Raw genomic sequence first — 26111 nt, forward strand, 5'->3', positions numbered from 1 at the left:
AGGGCTCCATTAAGGAACATATAATCTCTTCCCATAACCAAACCATCGCCAGAGAAATCCTAGTAAACAACACAGAAATCATCGATAGATACAGCGATAGCAGGCGGCTTGACGTTTGCGAGGCACTACACATCAAGAAGTCAACACCAGCAATCAACAGCCAATTATTGCACAACTATATTCTACCCACCTCAAGACTCCGCTCCAATATAGAAGCATCAAGAAATATGGACCAATAGGCTTTCTACAAACACTTCTATTCAATACCCATTGTTTCTGTTCTGTCTTGTGTTGATACTTTTAATACCCTATTAATATCCCCTCCTGTTCTGTCTTGTGTTAATGCCACATCACCCTTCCCACCTCACTCAAATGTAGATATAATATCAGAGAGACGTAAGTTCTAATCAGTTGTGTATTTGTGAAGTCTTTGAAAATGTAATAAGTTTTACGAAACGCGCCCGTGTCGCGTCAGACTAGAAATAAAAATGAATTTTGGAGAAGTGATTTTTGATATACCTCCAACAGTGAAGCGTAATGTACGAAAGATTGAGAAAATTCGTGTCAGAATTATTAATCTTACTTTTTCGGTCATATTTAATAATATATATATATATATATATATATATATATATATATATATATATATATATATAATATATAATATAATATGTGTGTGTGTGTGTAAATCACGAAAGTTAACACGTGATGGAAAAAACTGTGAGTGTCAAACCACGGAGGAAGAATTGAAAGAGAAATTTCCTTGGGTACTTTCGTATTTAATAATACATCTTCAGAAGGGTGAAGATGTATTATTAAATACGAAAGCACCCAAGGAAATTCCTATTTCAATTCCTCTTCCGTGGTCTGACACTGATATATATATATATATATATATATATATATATATATATATATATATATATATATATATATATATATATATATATATATATATATATATATATATATCAGTGTCAGACCACGGAAGAGGAATTGAAATATATATATATATATATATATATATATGTCGTACCTAGTAGCCAGAATGAACTTTTCGGCCTACTGTGCAAGGCTCAATTTGCCTAATAAGCCAGGTTTTCCTGAATTAATATATTTTCTCTAATTTTTTTCTTATGAAATGATAAAGCTACCCATTTCATTATGTATGAGGTCAATATTTTTTTATTGGAGTTAAAATTAACGTAGATATATGACCGAACCTAACCAACCCTACCTAACCTAACCTATCTTTATAGGTTAAGTTAGGTTAGGTAGCCGAAAAAGTTAGGTTAGGTTAGGTTAGGTAGGTTAGGTAGTCGAAAAACAATTAATTCATGAAAACTTGGCTTATTAGGCAAATCGGGCCTTGCATAGTAGGCTGAGAAGTGCGTTCTGGCTACTAGGTACGACATATATATATATATATAATATATATATATATATAATATATATATATATAATATATATATATATATATAATATATATATATATATATATATATATAATATAGTTGCATTAGTTGATATATGAATATGATCAAGTTCTTTGTTAAGCAAACACTTATAACCAGCAACAGTGATTAAGTTTTTTCTCCCCGTTTAAATGACTTTTTAGAAATAATTGTGTATTGTGAGAAATTTACCAATATGACACCTTCTCTTCAAGTAGATGACAGAATGCCAAAGTAATATTAAACTTACCATAGATAGTACTGAGCTGCATATGCCAATCTCTTATTTATCTTAAAAGCTGAAGTTTTCTTGTAACGATTTGGAGTTTTCCTTAATATATTTCATGTTCAATTTTTGTATCGGGCAAATATTTTAATGTACTTCAAGCCTGTACCTAAAGCGTTGATATATATGATAAACAACACAGGTCCCAGGCCAGTGTCCTTCGGCACTCCATTTTTTATTTATTTATATATATACAAGAAGGTTCATTGGGTTTATGAGAGTACATAGTATTGATGTTTCTACCTTCTTGTAAAGCCACCGGGCAGGTCCTGTCGAGCATATGCAGCGTTTACCACTCTTATTTGTCTCCTTTTAAGCTTCATGTTTTAAACACATCATTTTTATCTTGTTAGTGGGATACCTTAACATATCCCACTAACAAGGTAACAATAGGCCCAAAACAATAGGGTTCAGAGAATCGTTGAAATTAGGAGGCTTAAATTGTTTAATCTTATGATGTTCTATTTTAGACAATAAAGTATAAAATAAATACATGTAAGTACTATAAATATACAGTAAGCAACTTACAGTTTTAAAATAAGTGTTCAATAGGATGCTTACTGTATTAAAGTAAACATTGATAGGCTATTTACTGAATTAAAATAGATGTACATAGGCTACCTTCTTTATTAAAGAAATTGTACAGGTGACACTTTTAAATTTACATAAGTGCAGAAGGCTAGTTTTTGTATTAAAATACTTGTACAGTAAACTGTTTTACTGTAATAAATTATTGTAATTTAAAAAATATTCAATTATTTGTATTACTTATTATAATAAAAATAAGTATACTTAAGGCGAGCTACTGTATTCCAGCAAGTGTACATGATACAGTATTAAAATATATATACAGCATGCTGCTTACTGTATTATGGTAAGTTACAGTAGAATACTTATTGTATTTAATTATACATTAAGCATCTTATAGCAATAAAGGTCTGTCTAGGATCCTGTTTGATCATCATGATACTCATCATGGATTTGATCTTTTTTTTTTTTTTTTTTTTTGAGGTATATACAAGAGTTGTTACATTGTTGTAGAGCCACTAGTACGCGTAGCGTTTCGGGCAGGTCCCTGGAATACGATCCCCGCCGCGAAGAATCCTTGTTACAACCAAGTACACATTTTACTGTTGCGTTAAACAGAGGCTACAGTTAAGGATTGGCGCCCAGTAAATCCTCCCCGGCCAGGATACGAACCCAGGACATAGTGCTCGCGGAACGCCAGGCGAGTGTCTTACCACTGCACCACGGAGACTGTATCATCATGATAATCATCATGGATTTGATCAAAATGATAATTGGGTTCACTCGGACTAAGTCAGAGAAATTCTCAATATATAAAATGCTACTAAGATTACAACTACAATAGTTACTGTAAGATCCCTTAACTAATACAACAGTCTAAACTAATACAGTTGCCTAAACTAATACAACAGTGATACAATAAACAATATTAAAAATTTTGACTTGTTGAAGTGTAAAAAATGCTAGTATATAAATTTCCAAATTTTTTCACACCAACATACCAAAACTTTTCATACCACCAGGTTCCCAAAGCGCATCCATACCCCCAGTATACCAAATCGTGTCAGAAAAATTTTGAGAAAGAAAAGATGAAAACTCAGAATGAGGGAGGTAGAGGGAGGTAGAGGGAGGGTAGAAGGAAGGGCTAAGGGGAAGGAAAAGAAGGAAAGAGGAAGAAAGTGCTGCCACCATCCATTCAAGAGTTATTTATATGACAAGAAATTGAACTTGTCTGTACCACAATATTATCTGATGTTATCACATAACAACTGTAAGCATGTAAATCATATAGTCAAGAACCTTTAAGTCATATCTTTAGTAAGTACACTTCAGAGTGCTCGCCACTCTAGCTTTCCCTATATCATAAAAAGGAATCTAAGATCTAGGGATCAGAATTAAAAACAATTAAAAAGTACGTTAATCAATTATACTATTATATTCATTTGTATGTTCAAATATCAACATTAATTCAGACTTTGAGTCATCACACAAGAATTTGAGAGCAACTAAGGCTGACTGCCCCTGAAAATCACACACAACTTAAATTTGAAAACACAATATATGTCAGCCTTAAAATTTCACTCTCCATAGTCTCTGAGAATAAGATGGTTAAGTGGAGGGGGTGGTATGGCTGACAGAGTCCCCAACTGGCCTGGAACAGGACTGGTCTGGCTGCTGGAACCTACCTCTCTCTCTCTCTGTCTCTCTCTCTCTCTGTATATCCAGCTCGTCCTCCAAAAATGTGGAGGTAAATGTAACAGCCCCATAAGTGCAATTATGTACTATGTATGGCAGTCAGGAATTGCACTTATTTTCACTTAGTATTAAACCGTACTGTCAAATATATTGTGAATATTTGAGATTACTTGAAAAGCTGAATAGAAAACCATGACCTAACCGTCTTAGTTTTTGAAGATAAGCATTTTATTGCTTCTTAATTACAATTAGTACTTAATCTATAGCTATATTGATATTACAGTTTTATAAAATAAATAAAACGAAACTAAAATATTTCAGTAAATTGTAAAGTAACTCGGGATATTTTCAAATTTTGTATAAAATCTCTATTGTTTAATAAAACTGAAAAAGAAATTCCTGATATTTAAAATTTGTGTATAACTAATTGAACTTCAAAACTTCATCCTAAAATTCTGAGTGTTAACAGAAAACGAGGAGAATAAATAGGGAGGTAAATGTAACAGCCCCATAAGTGCAATTATGTACTATGGATGACAGTCAAGAAATGTATTTATTACACTTAGTATTAAACCGTACTGTCAATTCGGAGGATGGGTTGCAGCATCTGTGTGTTCAATTCCACGGGTATTTAAGGGGGGACCGGGAGCTAATCTTTGCCTACCAGACCTACCACACCTAGACAGTGGCTTGTTTAATGGAAAGCACACAACAACCCGTCTGCAATTATCAGCTTAGCAGAGAGCGAGGTCACATGGTGCGACCTGACCTCTGCAACATGTGACAATTAAAACTTGAAAGGTGTGACTTTATAAATGCTAAGGGTCAACAGCCAACATTGAAGCAACTTGAGTTGCAAGTTGAAGCAGCAACATTGCAGAGATTGCAGGAGTACTTACCTAGTTTGAGGACCCATTGATGGATGGTTTTAGTGGTGGGCCTCAGAACATTATACAGAGAATTATATGGACATCATTGATGTTTGAGGGAATGCATGAATTCATGTTGTGAATGATGCAGTGCAAGGTGAGAGCATTTAGTATTTTCTCGTCTGAATTAATTTATATGCGAGTTGCCTGGCCCAGACTGTGAGAGAGGGGGGGGGGGTGCTGGCGAGGATTAAAGCAGCACCTTTGTGTAGTATACTCGTTGGAGCAGTAGTATTATATAAGCGTGATGTTAGTTTGTGGGACCTGATGATAGTAGGCTATTATTTCTTGATTCTTTGTATTTTTGTTAATAAATGTTTGTAGACAACTTGCCTTTGCACTTGTCCTGGTGAGAAATTTCTAGAAAGAGAGATAGAAAAACAGTTGCAGATTGATCGAGAGCAGATATAATATTATAAAGGGGGAACTGGAAGGAGGTTATCCCAAAGCAAGATGAGTGAGGGTAAGTCACGGTGGCTCAGCGGGTTGTGTACTCATGACATATATAGGCAAGATTTGAGCCGATTCCCCAAATAAGGTGACGTTGAACCCCTTCTCCATACATAAGACGCTTGCTTACAGCCCGCCAAACACACAGCGAAACTACGACGTTGGTACAACGTTCGAGCAAGTTTTAACACCACCTAACCAGTTATAACAACCAATATAGCAAGTTGTAACAACGTTCTAATACGTCATAAACACGTTAAGCCAAGATGTAACAACTTTATTTCAAGTTGTAACAAGCGGAAAATAGAGACAGTTTCGGTTTGTGTTTCCAGGGAGGGAGATTCTCCATTGTTGATTGACAGCAGCAGCAAGCAGTAAGTTAAGTGTTAATATTATTAATATTTTATTTTTAATTATTTTATTTTATTATTATATTTTATTATAATAATTATTTTATTATTTTATTTTACAATTATTTTATTATTATATTAGTATTATTTATAATTATTATTATAATTATATTATATTATATTATTATAATTATTTTTATTATTATAATTATAATATTTATAATTATTTTATTATAATAATTATTTTATTTTTAATTATTATTATATTAAATATTTATTTTATTATTAATATAACAGTCTCCGTGGTGTAGTGGTAAGACACTCGCCTGGCGTTCTGCGAGCGCTATGTCATGGGTTCGTATCCTGGCCGGGGAGGATTTACTGGGCGCAATTCCTTAACTGTAGCCTCTGTTTAACGCAACAGTAAAATGTGTACTTGGATGAAAAAACGATTCTTCGCGGCGGGGATCGTATTCCAGGGACCATAGGATTAAGGACCTGCCCGAAACGCTACGCGTACTAGTGGCTGTACAAGAATGTAACAACTCTTGTATATATCTCAAAATTTTTTTTATTTTATCGGGAGGAGGGGTGTCGCTGCTGGTGATATAAAATTAACCTCTTAGATATATCCTTGTACAGTATTGGTCGTCATCATGCTGGACCTCAACAGCCTACACTACATGAAGATGCTTAAAATTTTTAAACGACACACCAACATTTTTGAGTTCCTTCTTTTTCCTCTTATTGTCCTTGATGGTAAGACAGAGGCAGTTGCCTTTGACGCCCCTCCGGTGAAGTTCTCGCAGAAGTCTCTTCCCTTTTTCACCTGTAGATGAGAGAGAACACTGAAGCCCACACCTGGCTGCTCACCCCATGTCCCCCACACCTTCAGATGAAAGGGAGCACCGAAGCCCACACCTGGCTGCTCTCCCCATGCCCCCACACCTTCAGATGAAAGGGAGCACTGAAGCCCACACCTGGCTGCTCACCCCATGTCCCCCACACCTTCAGATGAAAGGGAGCACCGAAGCCCACACCTGGCTACTCCACACACTTATGCCAAAGAAAACTTACAATAAGTAAATCTAGCTTGTATTACTCAAGACAATAGGATAAAAATCCACACTTATCTAATTTGTGATATGTATGTAAAGATTTACACCAAGTCTTTCGCACTCTCTTTAGTGCTTGTGTCAAGGTCTGAGTGTGTAATTAGGACGAGACTTGCATCTTAACAACTAATGCCAATCGTTGAGATGTAATCTCATTCTAACCACACACTCAGACCTTAACAAAACACTCAGGAGAGTGCGAAAGACTTGGTGTAAATCTTTACATAAATATCAGAAATTACCTAAGTGTAGGTTTTTATCCTATGTTATTATGTCTGTGAAAAGACATCACCTTTACTTAATTAAGACAATGTTTGTCTAAAACATTGTATGTACTAGTTCTATAAATTCATCAATATTTGTATCACACCTTGTATGTATATACTTTACCTGAATAAACATTTGAATTTTTGAATTTGAATAATATGTAAAATTAAACGGTTACTCTAGAAAGACTGTAACTAAACAACAAAGTCAAATACATTCGCGTGTTAAAATGTAGTCAATACGTACTAGTGAGATCTTTGAGTGTTAAGTCCAGAACATCATAGCCTCCGAAAGTGCTAGGACACAGTTGAGCCGTCAGCTGGCAGCACCAGTCTATGAGAGGGTTGTCAGCGGTTAGGGCCGGGCTGATCGTCACCTTGAGCTTCCTTCCCTTGTATAACTGACTGGGCATGTTAGTCAGCTCCGTGTCCTCCCTGGCGTCTACGGTAATCTCTGAAAAAGACACACATGAGATATACTCACTGTCATTACTGCTATGTTCTAAGATATAACAGGCAGACATGCTAAGACTCTTACTGGCGGGAACTCACCTAGTTGTGCTTACGGGGGGTTGAGCTTCGGCTCTTTGGTCCCGACTCTCAGTTAACTGGTGTGCAGGTTCCTGAGCCTATTGGGTTTTAACATATCTACATTTGAAACTGTGTATGGAGTCAGCCTCCACCACATCACTGCTTAATGCATTCCATTTGTTAACTACTCTGACACTGAAAAAAAAAATCTAATATCTCTGTGGCTCATTTAGGTACTCAGTTTCCACCTGTGTCCCCTTGTTCGTGTTCCACACATGCTAAATAGTTTCTTAATGTCCACCCTGTCAACTCCCCTAAGAATATTGAAGGTGATTATCATGCCTTCCTTTACCCTTCTATCTTCCAGGGACGTGAGGTTTAGCTCCCGCAGCCTTTCCTCGTAATTAATTCAACCTCTCAGCCCTGGGACTAGTTTGGTGGCATACCTCTGAATCTTCACTAATTTCGTCTTGTGTTTAATTAGGTATGGACTCCAGGTTGAAGCTGCATACTCCAGGATTGATCTGACAAATATGGTGTACAAGGTTCTGAATGATTCTTAACACAAGTTTATAAATGCAGTTCTTATGTTGGCCAATGTAACTGTTGCTGATGATATTCTTTTTTATTTTGTATTTATTTATGTATACAAGAGTTTTTACATTCTTATAAAGAGACAAGCATGCATCGCGTTTCAGGCAGATTCTTAATGTTAATTTTCCCAGGAAATACGACTCCTGTGAGAGAATGGTCTCTCAGGATTCTCCCACATCTGACTTGAATGGCTCATTGCAGTACACAGTGCACCGATCCTTGTGCACAAGCCCTATCTCTGTTAACCCTGGATAGTAATCTGTCGTGTTGGGTATCTCCGGGATGCCCATTTAAGCAAGCATGCGTTTATAATACAGAGGCCGCCGTATGTCCAGGCAGGAAGTAGATACAGGGAAGTTACTGGCCATAGGGTCAGTGAGTGCATAGGAGATGCAAGCGTGACAGAGGGAGAGGAGACGCCAGCGAGGCGACTGACCTCTGGGGTCAGCGCATTGGAGAATAACAACTGTGACGTGGTCGTGACGTGTTCATTACGTCACCTCTGCTACTGATCAGGGAACGATCAATATGATTGGTTCCCACTCATTTGCTGCAATGCTATTGATCAAATTGTAATCCCTTGTGTGTCCCACGAGATGCCCTACAGCCGCTGGCAAGGGCATTCACGTGAGGGAGCCCTTGCATAGAGGACGTGTCCTGTTCTTTCTATCGGCCAATAGACAGAAGAACACCGTCCATTCCTCACCGTGAAGTTAAACTCAGCGTCTTTTCGATTTACCAATGCTCGCCCAGAATCGCAACTGTGAATATATCGTTCAGAAGCCTAGTGACAAAATCACCAGAGTGAAACAGACTGGTATCAGGTAACCCCTGGTGACAAAGATCGTTGTGAGGGACCTAGAGTGAACTAAGGCAGTGCCGCTGCCTAAGTAACCTGTGTGTGACTTTACCACATTGTACCTCATGGTATCATATAATCAGCCGCCAGCCGCCACTCGGTCCAGAGCGTGTACCTAGTACCTCGGTACCTCGAGCCGCCCTGCCTCACACTATGTGACGTCACCACCTTACTCACCGCCTGTGCCATCAAATGTGTGTGCGTGTGTCTGTTGACATACAGCGCGCCCTCGTGCGAGTACCCCCGTGTCAAGTATGGTTTGTGAGAAAGCCTGTCGCCATGTGGGACATTTGGGCTTGACTCTATTTATTTAATTATTAAAGTAATGAAATCAATTACGAAGGACCACCTGCTTTTATAGAAAAGAGGGAAACTAATAAAAAAGTGATCATTAGAAATTCCTGTAAGAACCAGTGTCTATGGCTAAATATTAGGAAGTATAATCACTTAAATAATTAATGGGCTGTATAGATAATTTACTTGAATCAAAGCCTCAAACACCTACATTGGGGGGTTATTGCTAGAACTTCATATACGTCTAGGAACTAGTGTGGTTCGTGCACCAGTTCATTGTGTAATAACCTAATCTTATGACCAATTAAAGAAATCAATAGAAAATTTATCACCAGTAAATATCATTAACATCAGAAATTAATCGTTCTAATAAACACGTATTATCTCCAGTGTACACAGCATTCCATTAAATGATAAAATAAAATAATGAGAATTTGAATAATTAAGGAAATACGAAAAGTCTTAGCTTGAAGACGATTTCAAAGACATCAGTTACGAATCATCCTCGGGATCTCCGGAATTCCTCGTAGAACACTGGGAGATGAATAACACGGGTAAGGTAACAGCTCGTGGATTCTTCACACGCGAGCTTTAATTTAAGAGATATTACGTAGCAATGCACTAGGCTACTAAAATATCTATATTCATGGAAATGGAAAATAAATTAGTTAGAATACTAACATGGGTTTTGTTGAGGTTGCTCAATGTAACGACAAGCTACCCCGACATATACAATCTCTAATGATGCATCAAAAGGGACTTATATATATATACTTAGCTAAGGGGTACAGATTAAGTTGAGGCTTGCCGAAACCGCATCCCAAGCTCCACTCTCACAATGGCGAACACGTGGTTGATAGCTTGGCTTGAATGTCGACGCGTTTAGTTGGCCGGTCACGACAGATCACGTAGAACAAAATTAACTAGTTCTATGATGAGTATCAGGTTAAATCTTGCTGACAACTTCACCGTAACGTGTCCTAGACTCTGACACCAAAACTTGTTGCTCAATTCCGCAACATGTGACTTCACGCCGCACTCTGGCGTCTTGTCCTCCTCGAGCCACAAATCACAATGGCGTCTCCCTCTCCGCTCGCGTCTCGCATTCGCCACAGAAATTATTTATCACGAATAATATTATTTCGCGTAGTTGTGGCTAAAATGCTTTAATAAAGACTGGGTTGTAATTCTAGGGAGTTAAATATTATTACTTTCTCGTCTTATGGTAGTAAGCAAGAAATGGAGAAGATTTTAGTTTTCTCCCTGGCATTCACGCGTGACGTTAAATTTATTACTTGATAACAATTGGAACTAAAAACTCTCGATTTGGAATTATTTGGGAGTTATGTTATCCGTAAATAATTATCACATGGAATACTGATGATTTTAGAGAATCACATTCAATTCTCTAACACACTGGATATAAATGTGTTTAACTAGGTAGAATCTGACGCAATACTGGAGCTTGGTTTCGTAAGAATTCCAGTATTATTATACAGATATGATTATTAGTTCATGTGAACCCTACTGTTAGTAAATTTTTAGTAACTACAGTAATTAGTATATTTTAACACTAGTTTATAATAATAATACAATAATATTGTATTAGTGTTGGAAATTTCCAACACGCCAATGGTCTCACATCAGAACGAGCGCCCAGCTGTCAGGCCACCTACTAGTTCTTGCATAAATGTGCCTGAGTGAGTGAATGAATGAGAGGTACCCTACCTGTAAGTACAAGATCTTGTTGTGGGATATTTGGGTTTGATTCTGATTAATTAATAATTAAAGTAGTAAATTAAATTACGAAGGACCACCCGCTTTTAAAGTAAAGAGGGAAACTGAGAATTTCAGATCATTAGATAAAATTCTAGAGAAAACCAGTGACTATGGATATGACTAGAAAGTATGATCATAAGAATAATTAATGGGCTGTATTATTAAAACCAAACCTCAAACACCTACATTGGGGGGTTATTACTGGAGGTCAGTACGTCCAGGAATCAGTGTGGTTCGTTCACTAATTCTATTAATAATAATCTAATCCTATAATTAATGTAGAATATAATATTATTCATACAAAGAAGAACATGAATATGAGCATAATAATGAATTACAGTAAATCACACATTATGTTGAAAACATTCTGAATGTATCAAATTGCGATGTTATGAATAAAAGAAATAAGCCTTAGCTGGTAATAGATTCCTTTAGATAACCCTGGCAGTCCTCTTAATCTCCAAGTCTGGTACACCGACGTCTGACACGGTTAACATGGAGAAGACAGCATGAGGAATTCGTCTCTCGAGCTGCAAAATAAATAACTACCAGTAGCAATTGATTTAACTACTCAATACATATTCAAGATTATTGATATCTACAGAGAAATTTCTAATCACCTGTTATTAGGTGTTGTCGTGCCGCGTGACGCGCAATCACCCCGCTATTATTAAACCTGTAAATGATGCATCAAATAAAAGGTACTTAGCTGTGGGCACTGTGTAAGTATTAAGATTGCCGTAATTTCGCATCCCAGGCTCCGGTGAACCTATCCTGGATTGATGCGTTTCAAGTTGGCTGATCACGTGTCGTCAGGAACCAAGTCTAGGGGTCCCTTATTTAACACCAGCACTAGTTGAAGATATTATCTGCAAGGTCGTTCACGCATCACAGTGGCGGCTTTCATCTGTAGATAGACACACGTGTCCTATTTACTGGACAATGGCGTCTTTTGTGCGTACGTTAAGCGCAGGTCTGCCTCTCTTCGGTTCCCCACGTGTACGCGTACCGACTCCCTCACCGAGTGAGCATGGCCTCGCGTCCCTCCCCCCACGCCGAGTCGACGTTCATTACACAAATTATTGGCATGAACATTAATATTTCTCGCATTCGCGCTTGAAACTCTAAAGACTGGACGGGTTTATTATTTAGAGGAACGAAATATTATTATTTAACTATTTAAGAATAGTAAAGATACAAGGGAGAGGAATTAATGTCTCCCCATGGCATTCATTGATGACGTTAACACTATCGCGAGGTAGACGGTATAATTCTAACGCTCTATTCGGCTTTTAGTTAGAGAACAATTCGTCTGCAATCAGTTGTCATACAGAATGCCTTAATTATGGAGAATCGTATTTAATTCTCACACAAATTGTATATAATGTGTTTTACTGTAAAGAAATCTGACGCAATACTGGCGTCAGATGACGTGAGAATTCTAGCCTAATGCACAGATGAATTATTAGTACAGGAGAATTCTACGAGTTGTTAATTTTACTTACTACAATATTAATATGATTAGTAATAAGTAATGAGAATACAACAATGCTGTATTCGATGTTGGAAATATCCAACACTTGTCATTGTTTTATTGTGTCTGTCTGTGATGATCTGATGAATCAACTACAGTTCTCACCTTCTCATACCTGACACAGGTATAGGTGAAGACACCCCTGACGGTGTATGCGTGTTTATCTGTGTGGTATCACAACATTACACTCGTCTGTGAATGTGAGCTTCACATACACCACACATTTAGTATTGTGTAATATTATTATTGTGCATGTTATTGCCTGTCCCATTGAGAGTGCCATTGTTGAGTTATTGCATATCATCGTTCTGGCTCCCAACCCCCCCCCCCCTCACTCGAAACTTGAGAACTACGGTAATTCGTCACTGGTCCTACGTCTGTCAAATGGTTAGTGGCGAAGGCAGGAGAGGGGAAACGGATTGGAAAAGGGGATTGGAAGGACTGGGAGACAACGATTGGAGGAAATTGGAGAAATAGGAATATGGGGGAACAAGTGACTTGACCACCTGCCTAAAGGGTAATTTGACTTGAGTAGGATATGGCAGGAACTGCCAACAAGGAGGGGGGGGGAGAGTGACCAGAGGGTCGGACTGACAACTGGAGAGGGGAAGGGAAAAGGAACGAGGCAATGGGGGAAGGGGTGAATGGACAAGGACAAAAGGAAGGGGAGAAGGACGGAGAGGGGAGAGCCATGAACTGAGCACCAGATTATTACAGTGTGTTGTTGTAAGGTTAAATGATACCATACATATTATAGTATTTTCCATGTATACTGTATATTCCTTTTCCAGGAGAAAACCAGTGAGATGACAGTGAGTAAGGGTTAGTCTGAGTGATAACCTGAATTATTGTATACTGTGTTATTATTGATTAATTTTTTTTTTTGAGATATATACAAGAGTTGTTACATGGTTGTAGAGCCACTAGTACGCGTAGCGTTTCGGGCAGGTCCCTGGAATACGATCCCCGCCGCGAAGAATCGTTGTTACAACCAAGTACACATTTTACTGTTGCGTTAAACAGAGGCTACAGTTAAGGATTGGCGCCCAGTAAATCCTCCCCGGCCAGGATACGAACCCATGACATAGCGCTCGCGGAACGCCAGGCGAGTGTCTTACCACTGCACCACGGGGGACTGAATTAATTGTGATTTATTAATTGCTTTGATATTGTGATCCGTGTTGTGTTTTAATCTTGTGGCGTGTTATTAATTAAGCAGTGTGTAGTGAAGCCTAGTGTTAACGTGTTCTGATTTGTCTGCGTGACAAGGAATTTAGGTAATCTTCAATTATTAATTGAAAAGTCAGTGAAGTAATTTCCATTGTTGTGATAACTGTCCGTTGAAGCATTGTATTTAACGTAATTAGTCCAGGGGGTGACTATAATTCTTGTTTGGTAAGCTGTATTTTTTTTGTATTGCTTAGTCTTGCTTATATTTTTTGTTTTGTATTTCCATATCTTGTGTTTTGTATAGTCCATGTTTACATGTTTTTTCTTTAATCTCATTTATTACCTAGGTTTCCTAGCCTAGCCATACTCCCTTACTCCATTGTACCCCTGTAAGCCCCTTTTGTGTTTGTTTTGTACAGTATTGTGTATATATTTTTCCCTATTTTATAGCTTTTTTCTACTTATTTCTGATTCTACAATCAGCTTCTTTTATGCAGACAAGTATAGACCCAGAACTTAACCTCTTATCCACCATCTATGACAATAATCACTTTAATGATCTAAATTGCAGATATTTTGCAGCACATGATGTAAACAATGTATTAACTCATAATCACAATATCTCTGTAATCAATTTGAACGTTAGATCCCTAGGTAAACACTTCGATGATGTTAGTGCCTTGATTGAAGCTATTGACAACAAATTCTCTTTTATTATACTTACTGAAGCATGGTTGAAAGAGGATACTACTCAGCTCTTTAACATGCCTAACTACTCAGCAATTCACAACTGTCGTCAAATTCAGAGAGGTGGTGGCACTGCTCTTTACTACCACCAAGAACTAACATGCTTAAAAGAAATTAGAACTAGAGACTGCTATGGGGAGTATATCTTCGCCAGCTTCAGAGTCAAGGGTGCCGAGTCTGTCCTGTCTGTGGGTGCAGTCTATAGAATTCCCAACACTGATGTGTCTGTATTCAACTCAAACCTTAGAAATCTAATACTTGATAACAGACTGAACAAAAACCACCTAATTATCGCAGGGGACTTTAATATTGACCTCTGCGAGCCTGAACACCCTACTGCTGTTAGCTTCCTCAACTGTATGAATTCCTGCCTCCTCATACCCTTAATCACTAGACCTACTAGAATCACTGATAGCACTGCCACGACTCTAGATCACATCTGGACCAACATAACCTCTCCGCTTACTTCAGGTATAATCACCGATAGCACTACAGACCACTACCCCACATTTCTCTTAACTAACATTAGCAAACCACCTCTAGAAACAAGGGAGTTAAGCTTTAGGCTGCACAATGAAACTGCTATAAACAATTTTATAACTGCTGCTGATAATGTCAACTGGGAGTCCGAGTTAGGTAACATAGGGGACATCAACCTAGCAGTGCAATCTTTTCTACAAACAACTCTTAGCCTTTATAACACCCACTGTCCTAGGCTTACAAAACAAGTCACAAGCAAAAGGCTTAACAATCCTTGGCTTACAAAGGGAATACTGAAATCCATTAACAAAAAACACGACCTTGAGAAGAAGTATAGGTTAGGAATTGTCTCCAAAGAATTCTCAAAGAATTACTCATTATTGCTAACTAAGATAATTAGACGAGCCAAAACTAATTACTACGAAGATAAATTTACTCAAATAAAGAGCAACATTAAACAAACTTGGAGCACAATTTCACAAATATTGGGATCAAAGAAATCTTTAAATAACAAACCGACTCTCCTGTCTAATAACGATGGTCAGCTTTCAGCCTCTGATTCTGCTATTGAGTTCAATAGGTTCTTCTCTTCCATTGGTTCATCCCTTGCAAATGATATTCCATCTTCCAGTACTGACATTAAGGACTATCTTACAGGTAACTATCCACAGTCTCTGTACCTAAAGCCTATTAACTCCACTGACGTCAATGAGATAATCCTTTCCCTTAAAACCAAGTCTGGTGCCCTTGAGGAGATACCAACTTTAATTTACAAAAAAGCCTCCAGATCTTTAGCCCCTGCTATTGCTTTGCTCTTCAACAAGTCACTTGAACTCCAAACCTTTCCAGATATTCTAAAAAAAGCGAGAGTAACGCCTGTCCACAAATGTGGTGACCCCACAGATGTTAACAACTACAGACCTATATCAATCCTGCCAAACTTGTCAAAAATTTTTGAAAAACTTATATACAAGCAGCTTTACTCATATCTAGCCAAACTCAATATACTTAGCCCTTGCCAATATGGCTTCAGACCCAAAAAAAGCACTAACGATGCACTTATTAGTATGCTTAACTCGATTCATACAGCTCTTGATAAAAAGGAGCTCCCTGTTGGGTTATTTGTGGACCTGCGTAAAGCTTTTGATACTGTCAACCACCATAACCTTCTTCTTAAATTACATCATTATGGAGTCAGAGGACACTCCCTACAATACCTCGAGTCCTACCTTACTGACAGGCTCCAATATGTTTCTGTGAATAATACAATTTCTCCCACCCTACCCATCAACATTGGTGTTCCTCAGGGCAGCATACTTGGCCCTCTCCTCTTTCTCATCTACATTAATGACCTTCCAAATGCCTCCCAACACCTCAAATCAATTCTATTTGCTGACGACACAACCTTCATTTACTCCAGTCCTGACCCTCTTGCTCTAAATGCCACAGTAAATACTGAGCTAAATAAAGTCCATCTTTGGCTAACTGCCAACAAACTCACCCTTAACATTGACAAAACCTTCTATATTCTGTTTGGCAATAAATCCTCTAGTCTTATAAATCTCAAAATAAACAATACCCAAATTTGTAACAAATTAGATGGCAAATTCCTTGGCATTCTCATTGACCACAAGCTGAATTTCCAGGGACACATTCTAAATATATCAAAAAAAGTTTCAAAAACTGTGGGCATTCTTTCTAAGATCAGATATTATGTACCACGCCCTGCTCTGGTGACTCTCTATTACTCCCTTATCTATCCTTATCTCAACTATGGTATTTGTGCTTGGGGTTCTACTACCCAAAATCACTTACGTCCTCTAATTACCCAACACAAAGCCGCTATTAGAACAATATCCAACTCTGGCCCCAGACATCACTCGGTACCCCTACTCAAATCTCTTAATATGTTAGATATTAAGTCACTGCACATTCTCTCATGTGTATTATACATATATAAAACGCTAAACTATAATGCCAATCCTGATCTTAAAAGCTTCATAGAAGGTTGTAACAGAACCCATGAGCACCACACCAGAAATAAATACAGTTTTGATATTCCTAGAGTACGTCTTAATCAAACTAGAAATGTTCTACAAATCAAGGGGCCCAGAATGTGGAATGACCTTCCCAACCATGTTAAAGACTGTACCTCTCTCAACCAGTTTAAGATAAAAACTAAACACTACCTAATAAATTCCCTGTAATCTACCTCACTCCTCTATTGTCAACCCATGTCTGTTATTTTCTTTTTATTTTCTTTTTTTTTTCTTTTTTTTTTAATCAACACTGTTTGTCAACCTATTGTATTTGTGCTGCTTTTTCAGTCATGTTCCCCCTTTTTTTTATCTTTATTTGTATTTGTTCTCAACATCTTTTATTCTTTATGCTCAATTAGTATTAAGTTCTTGATATTAATGTTTTTCTTGCCCGAAACGCATTGCGTAATAGTGGCTTTAGGCATTGTATGTACTAGCTCTATCTATATATCAATCCATTAATGTAACATCACTTGTATGTATATACCTTACCTGAATAAACATCTGAATCTGAATCTGAATCTGAATCTGTCTTAAATGATAGCCTTGAGTTAACGTAATTTGCATTATTGTAATTTGTAAGGGAGTAGAAATAGCCTAAGCTACTCTATCCCTTTGAGATGTATTTCTTTCTTATCTCAATAAACATACTTGAGCTTGAACGTAATTTGCCTTGATTAATTAACTGTCTGTTTGACAGTAATTAATGTGGGTAAGAGAGAGAGAAAGGACAGGAAGCATCGTGAATCTTGCAGGGAAGGAAAGGATTCATCGTGAATCTTGCAGGGAAGGAGAGGAAGCATCGTGAATCTTGCAGGGAAGTAAAGGAAGCATCGTGAATCTTGCAGGGAAGGAAAGGATTCATCGTGAATCTTGCAGGGAAGGAGAGGAAGCATCGTGAATCTTGCAGGGAAGGAAAGGAAGCATCGTGAATCTTGCAGGGAAGGAGAGGAAGCATCGTGAATCTTGCAGGGAAGGAGAGGAAGCATCGTGAATCTTGCAGAGAAGGAGAGGAAGCATCGTGAATCTTGCAGGGAAGGACAGGAAGCATCGTGAATCTTGCAGAGAAGGAGAGGAAGCATCGTGAATCTTGCAGGGAAGGAGAGGAAGCATCGTGAATCTTGCAGGGAAGTAAAGGAAGCATCGTGAATCTTGCAGGGAAGGAGAGGAAGCAGCGAGAATACAAAGCGTTGCATTAGATCTCATCAAGCAACAAACTATGCTGACGCTCAACAATGAAGCTTTTGTGTCTAATGTTGGAATTATTTCATATCACCAACATGTCTCAAAACCAATATGTTGTGAACATATTAGGAGGTCCTGTGTCATATTTGTATTATATTGTGAATGTCTTGACCAAGAGTCAAGGCCACAGTGGAAGGTCATTTGGATCAAGGTCAGAAGAAGGCAAAATGGACCAAGGATCAAGTTCTCAAGGCCATCTGTGTCATGAGTCAAGGTCACAGGTAAAGCTTATCTATAAAGGCCGCCAAAAGTCAAGGTTATCTTCTTGAGATGATTTCGGGGCTTAGCTTTCCGGCGACCCGTTCCTTGACCAGGCCTCCTTGTTTGTTATCAGGTCAAAAATAAAAATCATGTGAACCAAAAGTATGGCGTCGCTAACTACTTCAAGTAGTTATTTATACTCAATAATATATACAGCAGCAGAAAGTTTGGAAGTTAGCTGTTCAAAGAGATGAGAAAAGATGAGATGTGAAAAGATGATGATACTTTTCAAAACGCTTGTGCTCTCTAGAGTGGAGTACTGCTGCACAATGACAGCACCTTTCAAAGCTGGAGAAATTACTGACCTGGAGAGCGTGCAGAGATCCTTTACTGCTAGAATCCACTCAGTAAAACATCTAAACTATTGGGACCGACTAAAGAGCCTAAAACTGTACTCCCTTGAGCGCAGGCGAGAGAGATACATAATAATTTACACGTGGAAAATATTAGAGGGGCTGGTCCCAAACCTGCACACAGAAATAACATCACATGAGACCAGAAGACATGGCAGGATGTGCAGAATACCCCCGTTGAAAAACAGAGGTGCAACTGGTACTCTGAGAGAGAACTCTATCAACATCAGAGGTCCGAGACTGTTCAACACGCTTCCACTACACATAAGGGGCATAACTGGCCGACCCCTCACAGTGTTCAAGAGAGAACTATCAACATCAGAGGCCCGAGACTGTTCAACACGCTTCCACTACACATAAGGGACATAACTGGCCGACCCCTCACAGTGTTCAAGAGAGAACTATCAACATCAGAGGTCCGAGACTGTTCAACACGCTTCCACTACACATAAGGGACATAACTGGCCGACCCCTCACAGTGTTCAAGAGAGAACTATCAACATCAGAGGCCCGAGACTGTTCAACACGCTTCCACTACACATAAGGGACATAACTGGCCGACCCCTCACAGTGTTCAAGAGAGAACTATCAACATCAGAGGCCCGAGACTGTTCAACACGCTTCCACTACACATAAGGGACATAACTGGCCGACCCCTCACAGTGTTCAAGAGAGAACTGGATAAGCACCTCCAAAGGATACCTGATCAACCAGGCTGTGACTCATACGTCAGGATGCGAGCAGCCGCGTCCAACAGCCTGGTTGATCAGTCCGGCAACCAGGAGGCCTGGTCGACGACCGGGCCGCGGGGACGCTAAGCCCCGGAAGCACCTCAAGGTAAGGTTCAGGGAGTTTGTCGCCCTTAAGGTGGCTATATTTGTAAGCAACGTGTCTGAACTATCATATTAAACCTGAGGAATGAAGCACTTCGTCTATTGTTTTGTTGTTAATATGACACTTAAAATTATGTGGAAAACATAAATATTTACCTAGGTCTTCTAGACTCGGAAGGCTTGGCAGGTGATGTATGAAGACAGGCAGTTGATGTAGTGTGAGGCGCAGGTCAAGGACTTCGAGGGTGTGAGGCAGGAGGGGTATGGCTGCTTCAGACAAGTAACCTTTAAACCACTTTAAGGTACACTGACTGCCAGGGGCTGTTAGCCTTTCCAAAAATTTGTATGATAAGTCGTTATTTCTGCTGTAAAGAGGACCTTCAAATTGTATGTCTATGGTTACTACATTATTTGCAAGCTCAGACAGTGCAGACAGGAGTTGGTTTAATTGTGGTGTATCGTCTAAGCACAGGAAGATTTCCTCAGGCGTCACCTCCCTCAGAACAGGCGGCAGGAAAACACACGAGAGAACACTGCTTATTGACCACTTGTGTTTTGTACGCAGCTTCTCACACACGGCTTGGATGACGTGCTTACTCTCGCGGGACTCTGCTACGTGCTTCAACAGCTCGTCATCAATCGATTTTTTTCCCATTTCGCACAGAAGATCAACTATATGAGTAATGAACTTGTGCTCTACTCCTTGGGCACTCAGCACACCGGTAGTGCTGAGTAAAATGCTCTGCCATCTGGAACGCTCAACAATTTCGTCTGTCGTGACGTCTGATTTCTGCAGATGATCTGGCGAGAAACCTATTTGCGTATGCACAACATCCTTCAGGAGGTCAGTAATTCTAGAGCTTTTCTCTGACACACACTGTTGTTCTCGATAGTCTCCTTCTCCCTCCTTCCTCAACTGAGCGACCAGCCCCCTGCTGGCACAATACTCCTGGTACCTGGCGTGAAAATAACCAAACACCGTCACCACATCGAGGCCCCGACGGTAGCTGGTTCTTGTTAAATAGTTGGACAAGACCTCCTCCTGCGGCAGTCCCAGAGTGTCACACTTCTCCCTAATCTCCGCTTCTGTCTCTGGCCAAAGGTCGTACTCCTGCCTCTTGATCCCTCTTAAACTGACCTCTTCAAAAAACCTCAAAAACTTCTCACAACTTCTTTTGGGGTCAGTCACCTGATCTATGAGTCTGGACACCAGTTTTTTGGTTATGAAGTCATGAATCTTCTCATAGACTTGAGTGTTTGTGGTGAGACTGTTAAATTCTTCTGGAGCCTCGACGCACAGCAGCGCCAACAAGATCAAGGTGAGTGGAGTGTTGAGGTACTCGCCCAGGAACTCACTCATCTGTTCCAGCCGCTGGGTAAATTTCTCTTTGACACTCTGTTGGCTCTCTTCCTCCACCAGCACCTTGGTGATTCTCTCGGCGAACTCCGCGTGACGTTCTGGAGTGATGCCCAAGACGAGGATGTTGTAGCAAGGTCTGGTGTGTGGGACGAGCAGTGACAGTTGTTGGTCCCACCCCGGCCGTGTGGTTATCACCAACCTCACATCCTTGCCAGGCAGGTGCAACAGCTCCTTCACCAGCCTTCTTGAATACTTGTTGACCTCGTCGTAGCCGTCAATCAGGACTAATATATTTAAGCTCAAGATTGTCTCCTTAAATAATATGAAGTCGGCATCAGAATCACGAAGTGTTTGAGGCAGCAACTGGCGGAGGAGATCATCGAAGGTATTAAGATGTGTGTTCCTACACTGTACATAGAAAACGAGGTCCTCAGTGCCCAGGTGACGTATGGCAGCAGGGTCCTCTACCCACTTCTCGAGGATGAGCTTGAGTAACGTTGTCTTGCCCATACCACCTTCCCCCGTCAGGAGGACACACTGAGGGACTCTTCCGTCCTCTCGTCTCATACTCAAGATGTCTTCATAGTTTATATCCCGATTCCTAGTAGCATGGGAGGGTCTTGTGTTATCCTGACCCTTGGTCGCGTGGGAGGGTCTTGCCCCTATGACGGGATTTTCAAGGAGTCGCAGTTTTGTAAAAGCAAGACTTGGGTTGTAGTTAATGTTGAGGTGGAGCCAGGGTGCGGGAAGAATCTGGTACAGCAGTTTATACACCTCAGTTAGTTCCCACTTGCTCGTCTGCTTAACCTTTTCTGTGATGTAGCTTTTGTATTTCTTATTGTCCTGATTGAACTGAGACAAGTGCGCCACATCTGAAGGATCCAGCGGCTCTCTGACCTTCTCTAGCAGAGCACCAATATACTCTTTGACATCTCTGGTCACGTGGCTCACATCCTGGCTGTTTGTCCTACACCGGTCGCCGGCCTCAGCCAGCATCTTGGCCAATAAGTCACTGAGCTCCGTCAGTGTTGACGTAAGATCTTGCTCTGACATTCTCACATTATCATGGGCCAACGTGTTTCGGTGTTGCTTGAGGCTGTAAATGAGGTGTTCAAGTGATGGTCCCTGAGGCCCTGGAGTGGTCCACGTGGGGTCATTCATCTTAGCCAGACCACACACATGTTGCAGGAGTTTATACAACAGGGTGATGTCAAAAGTTGCCGCGTCAGAGGAAGCTTCGAGTTTATCCCTCTGGTAATCATCGAAGATACGCTTGTACTGAGTATTGGTGTACCCCAAGTCCTGAGTGAGGTAAGTCCCTACTGGGAAGGTGCCCCGGTACGACCACATAAACACACTTGCTAGCGCGTCTCGTCCTGCCTTAGTCACAGCCAGTCCATACCACAGTCTGTTCACATCTTCCAGTTGGATAACGGGACTTAAGGCCGCCATATTGAGCCGTATGATTCTCCTCACACAAGTGTTATCAAGCTTCACAAAAGCAGTAAATGTCCCACGCTGGTTTTGTTATTATATTATGTATAAAAATATAACATTGTTTCCCACTGTTGGGAACAGGAAACTTGTGAGGTTTATTGAGGCCTTCTTAAGCCAACGACGGTCCTTCCTCAGGATTCAACCCTGACTGATTTCCGGGTACTTAGTTACTGCTAAATGAACAGAGGTATCAGGTGTAAGGAGACATGTCTTGACGTCTCACACTGCAAATGAATCAAACTCGGGTCCAGTCGGTAATGATCCGGCTGCTCCAACCACAATACAGTTCACTTAATTGATTACAAAATATATGTGGTTTCCAAATAAACCATAATTAAGGAAATGTGTTCACGTGTAATTGTTGTTTATGCAATGTACTGTCCCAACTTTACTGGTTATTTTCAATTTATTCAGTTTTAGTTCATTTCTTCTGTCTTCCTAACTCTCAGATTTCTGGCATCTGGAAAAAAACATGTAGCATTTTTAATACAAGATATTAGTGTTAAATATTGGGTCAGAAATACATTTTTGAATACAATAAAACACATAAAATTCCAAAGCCTGCTTCCTGTATATTTGTTTTATTTTATATCATAAAACTTTCCATGTTTTAACATAACTCCTGTTATCACTGACTGTTGACTTCTGAGTTTGAGTAATAATGGTGCTCATTTTCTCCCACAGAAAATGGACGTGTGAAGTTGGGAATGTTATTATCTGCCATTATCTTGTTCTTTTGAGGGCCTATTAAGATTATGCAGTTCAATTTGGTCACCGTACAATATAAATGATATTGTATGGTGACCAAACTGAACTGCATAATCTTAACAGGTCCTTACAGAACAAGATAATGGCAGATAATAACATTACCAACTTCACACCATCCATTTTATCAAGCTAGAACCTTGGGGCTAGCCTCTCTCACCACTATATATAATGGACTAATTTCACTTGAACACGAAAAGGGAAGAATGACAATTTATGACTATTTATTGCCTGTCCCTACCTCCTCATCACAATCGACTTGAGAATGGTCCAGGACGGACCGAAACGTCGTCGTCCCTTCAACTTCTAGTGTGTGGTCTGGTCAACATACTTCAGCCCCGTTATTGTGACTCCTCGCCTGCATAAGAATGACAAAATTGATCTCAAGAATTAGAACCCTCCCGTACGAAGAGAGATTAAAGAAGCTTTATTTAAACATTCTTTGGAATACGAAAATTATATGTGACATAATTCATGTACACAAAAGGATGAAAATTTATATAAAAGATAATAATAATTTGTTAAATATATCACCACAAAATAGAACCCGAAACAATAAATCTGTATCTATAAAAATTAATGTCTATCAGAGGTTGAAGGCTAGAAGCTTGGGGCTAGCCTCACCAAATTTTTTAACAGTAATTGCTGTTGGGTACGTGCCCAACAGGGTATGGCATATATGAACCGAGTGCCATTTAACACAGTGCCAAAGTTACCCCCCCCCCATTACGATTTTGCAATATGTTAAACTGAATTTCGAATTATTAATTAATTTTCTTCCTAGGGTACCCAGCTGAACTTGTATTTTTCTTTCTCTCTACCTCCCCTCTCTTCCCCTCTCCCTTTCCAGCCTGTTGTCGTCGTGTCGTCGGGGTTAAAAGGCGCAGTAGTCACAATGAGACACTGAGCCGTGCCAGGTGACGAAGTGGTCACCACTGGGGCTTGGGGGCTCGAACCAGAGGAGGGAGGGGGTTAGTCAGGAGGATCAAAGGAGGAGCTTGGTCTGGGCCCCACTATCAACAGTCTTTCTTCTGAACTAGCAACAGTCTTTCTTCTGAACTAGCAACAGTCTTTCTTCTGAACTAGCAACAGTCTTTCTTCTGAACTAGCAACAGTCTTTCTTCTGAACTAGCAACAGTCTTCTGAACTAGCAACAGTCTTCTGAACTATCACCAGTCTTCTGAACTAGCAACAGTCTTCTGAACTAGCAACAGTCTTCCTTCTGAACTAGCAACAGTCTTCTGAACTAGCAACAGTCTTCCTTCTGAACTAGCAACAGTCTTCCTTCTGAACTAGCAACACTCTTCCTTCTGAACTAGCAACAGTCTTCTGAACTAGCAACAGTCTTTCTTCTGAACTAGCAACAGTCTTCTGAACTAGCACCAGTCTTCCTTCTGAACTAGCAACAGTCTTCCTTCTGAACTAGCAACAGTCTTCCTTCTGAACTAGCAACAGTCTTCCTTCTGAACTAGCAACAGTCTTCTGAACTAGCACCAGTCTTCCTTCTGAACTAGCACCAGTCTTCTGAACTAGCAACAGTCTTTCTTCTGAACTAGCACCAGTCTTCTGAACTAGCAACAGTCTTTCTTCTGAACTAGCACCAGTCTTCTGAACTAGCACCAGTCTTCCTTCTGAACTAGCAACAGTCTTCTGAACTAGCACCAGTCTTCCTTCTGAACTAGCACCAGTCTTTCTTCTGAACTAGCACCAGTCTTCCTTCTGAACTAGCAACAGTCTTCTGAACTAGCACCAGTTTTCCTTCTGAACTAGCAACACTCTTCTGAACTAGCACCAGTCTTTCTTCTGAACTAGCACCAGTCTTCTGAACTAGCACCAGTCTTTCTTCTGAACTAGCACCAGTCTTCTGAACTAGCACCAGTCTTCTGAACTAGCACCAGTCTTCTGAACTAGCACCAGTCTTCCTTCTGAACTAGCAACAGTCTTCTGAACTAGCACCAGTCTTTCTTCTGAACTAGCACCAGTCTTCTGAACTAGCACCAGTCTTCTGAACTAGCAACAGTCTTCTGAACTAGCAACAGTCTTCCTTCTGAACTAGCAACAGTCTTCTGAACTAGCACCAGTCTTCCTTCTGAACTAGCAACAGTCTTCTGAACTAGCACCAGTCTTTCTTCTGAACTAGCACCAGTCTTCCTTCTGAACTAGTAACAGTCTTCTGAACTAGCACCAGTCTTCCTTCTGAACTAGCAACAGTCTTCTGAACTAGCACCAGTCTTCCTTCTGAACTAGCAACAGTCTTCTGAACTAGCACCAGTCTTTCTTCTGAACTAGCAACAGTCTTCTGAACTAGCAACAGTCTTCCTTCTGAACTAGCAACAGTCTTTCTTCTGAACTAGCAACAGTCTTCTGAACTAGCAACAGTCTTCTGAACTAGCAACAGTCTTCCTTCTGAACTAGCAACAGTCTTTCTTCTGAACTAGCAACAGTCTTCTGAACTAGCAACAGTCTTTCTTCTGAACTAGCAACAGTCTTCCTTCTGAACTAGCAACAGTCTTCTGAACTAGCACCAGTCTTCCTTCTGAACTAGCAACAGTCTTCTGAACTAGCAACAGTCTTCTGAACTAGCAACAGTCTTCCTTCTGAACTAGCAACAGTCTTCTGAACTAGCACCAGTCTTCCTTCTGAACTAGCAACAGTCTTCCTTCTGAACTAGCAACAGTCTTCTAAACTAGCAACAGT

The 26111-nt window shown here is 39.9% G+C and overlaps 1 protein-coding gene across 5 annotated transcripts in view; it reads right to left on the minus strand.

Moving 5' to 3' along the window:
* Nucleotides 1–2351: 2351 nt before the first annotated feature.
* Nucleotides 2352–26111, minus strand: part of LOC123770470 (uncharacterized) — a 32809-nt gene continuing 9049 nt past the window's right edge. For 2 of the 5 annotated variants that reach the window (XM_069301780.1, XM_069301779.1), the window contains exons 2-5: nucleotides 23656–23772; nucleotides 19949–23109; nucleotides 7321–7527; nucleotides 2352–6521 (exon numbers count right to left, since the gene is read on the minus strand). In XM_069301780.1, coding sequence (XP_069157881.1) covers nucleotides 6367–6521; nucleotides 7321–7527; nucleotides 19949–22604 — 3018 coding nt within the window. In that variant the 5' untranslated portion in view covers nucleotides 22605–23109; nucleotides 23656–23772 and the 3' untranslated portion in view covers nucleotides 2352–6366. The other 3 variants (XM_069301783.1, XM_069301782.1, XM_069301784.1) reach the window with 2 other exon arrangements.

The sequence above is a fragment of the Procambarus clarkii genome, chromosome 46 (genome assembly GCF_040958095.1).
Source record: "Procambarus clarkii isolate CNS0578487 chromosome 46, FALCON_Pclarkii_2.0, whole genome shotgun sequence".
NCBI lineage: Eukaryota > Metazoa > Arthropoda > Malacostraca > Decapoda > Cambaridae > Procambarus > Procambarus clarkii.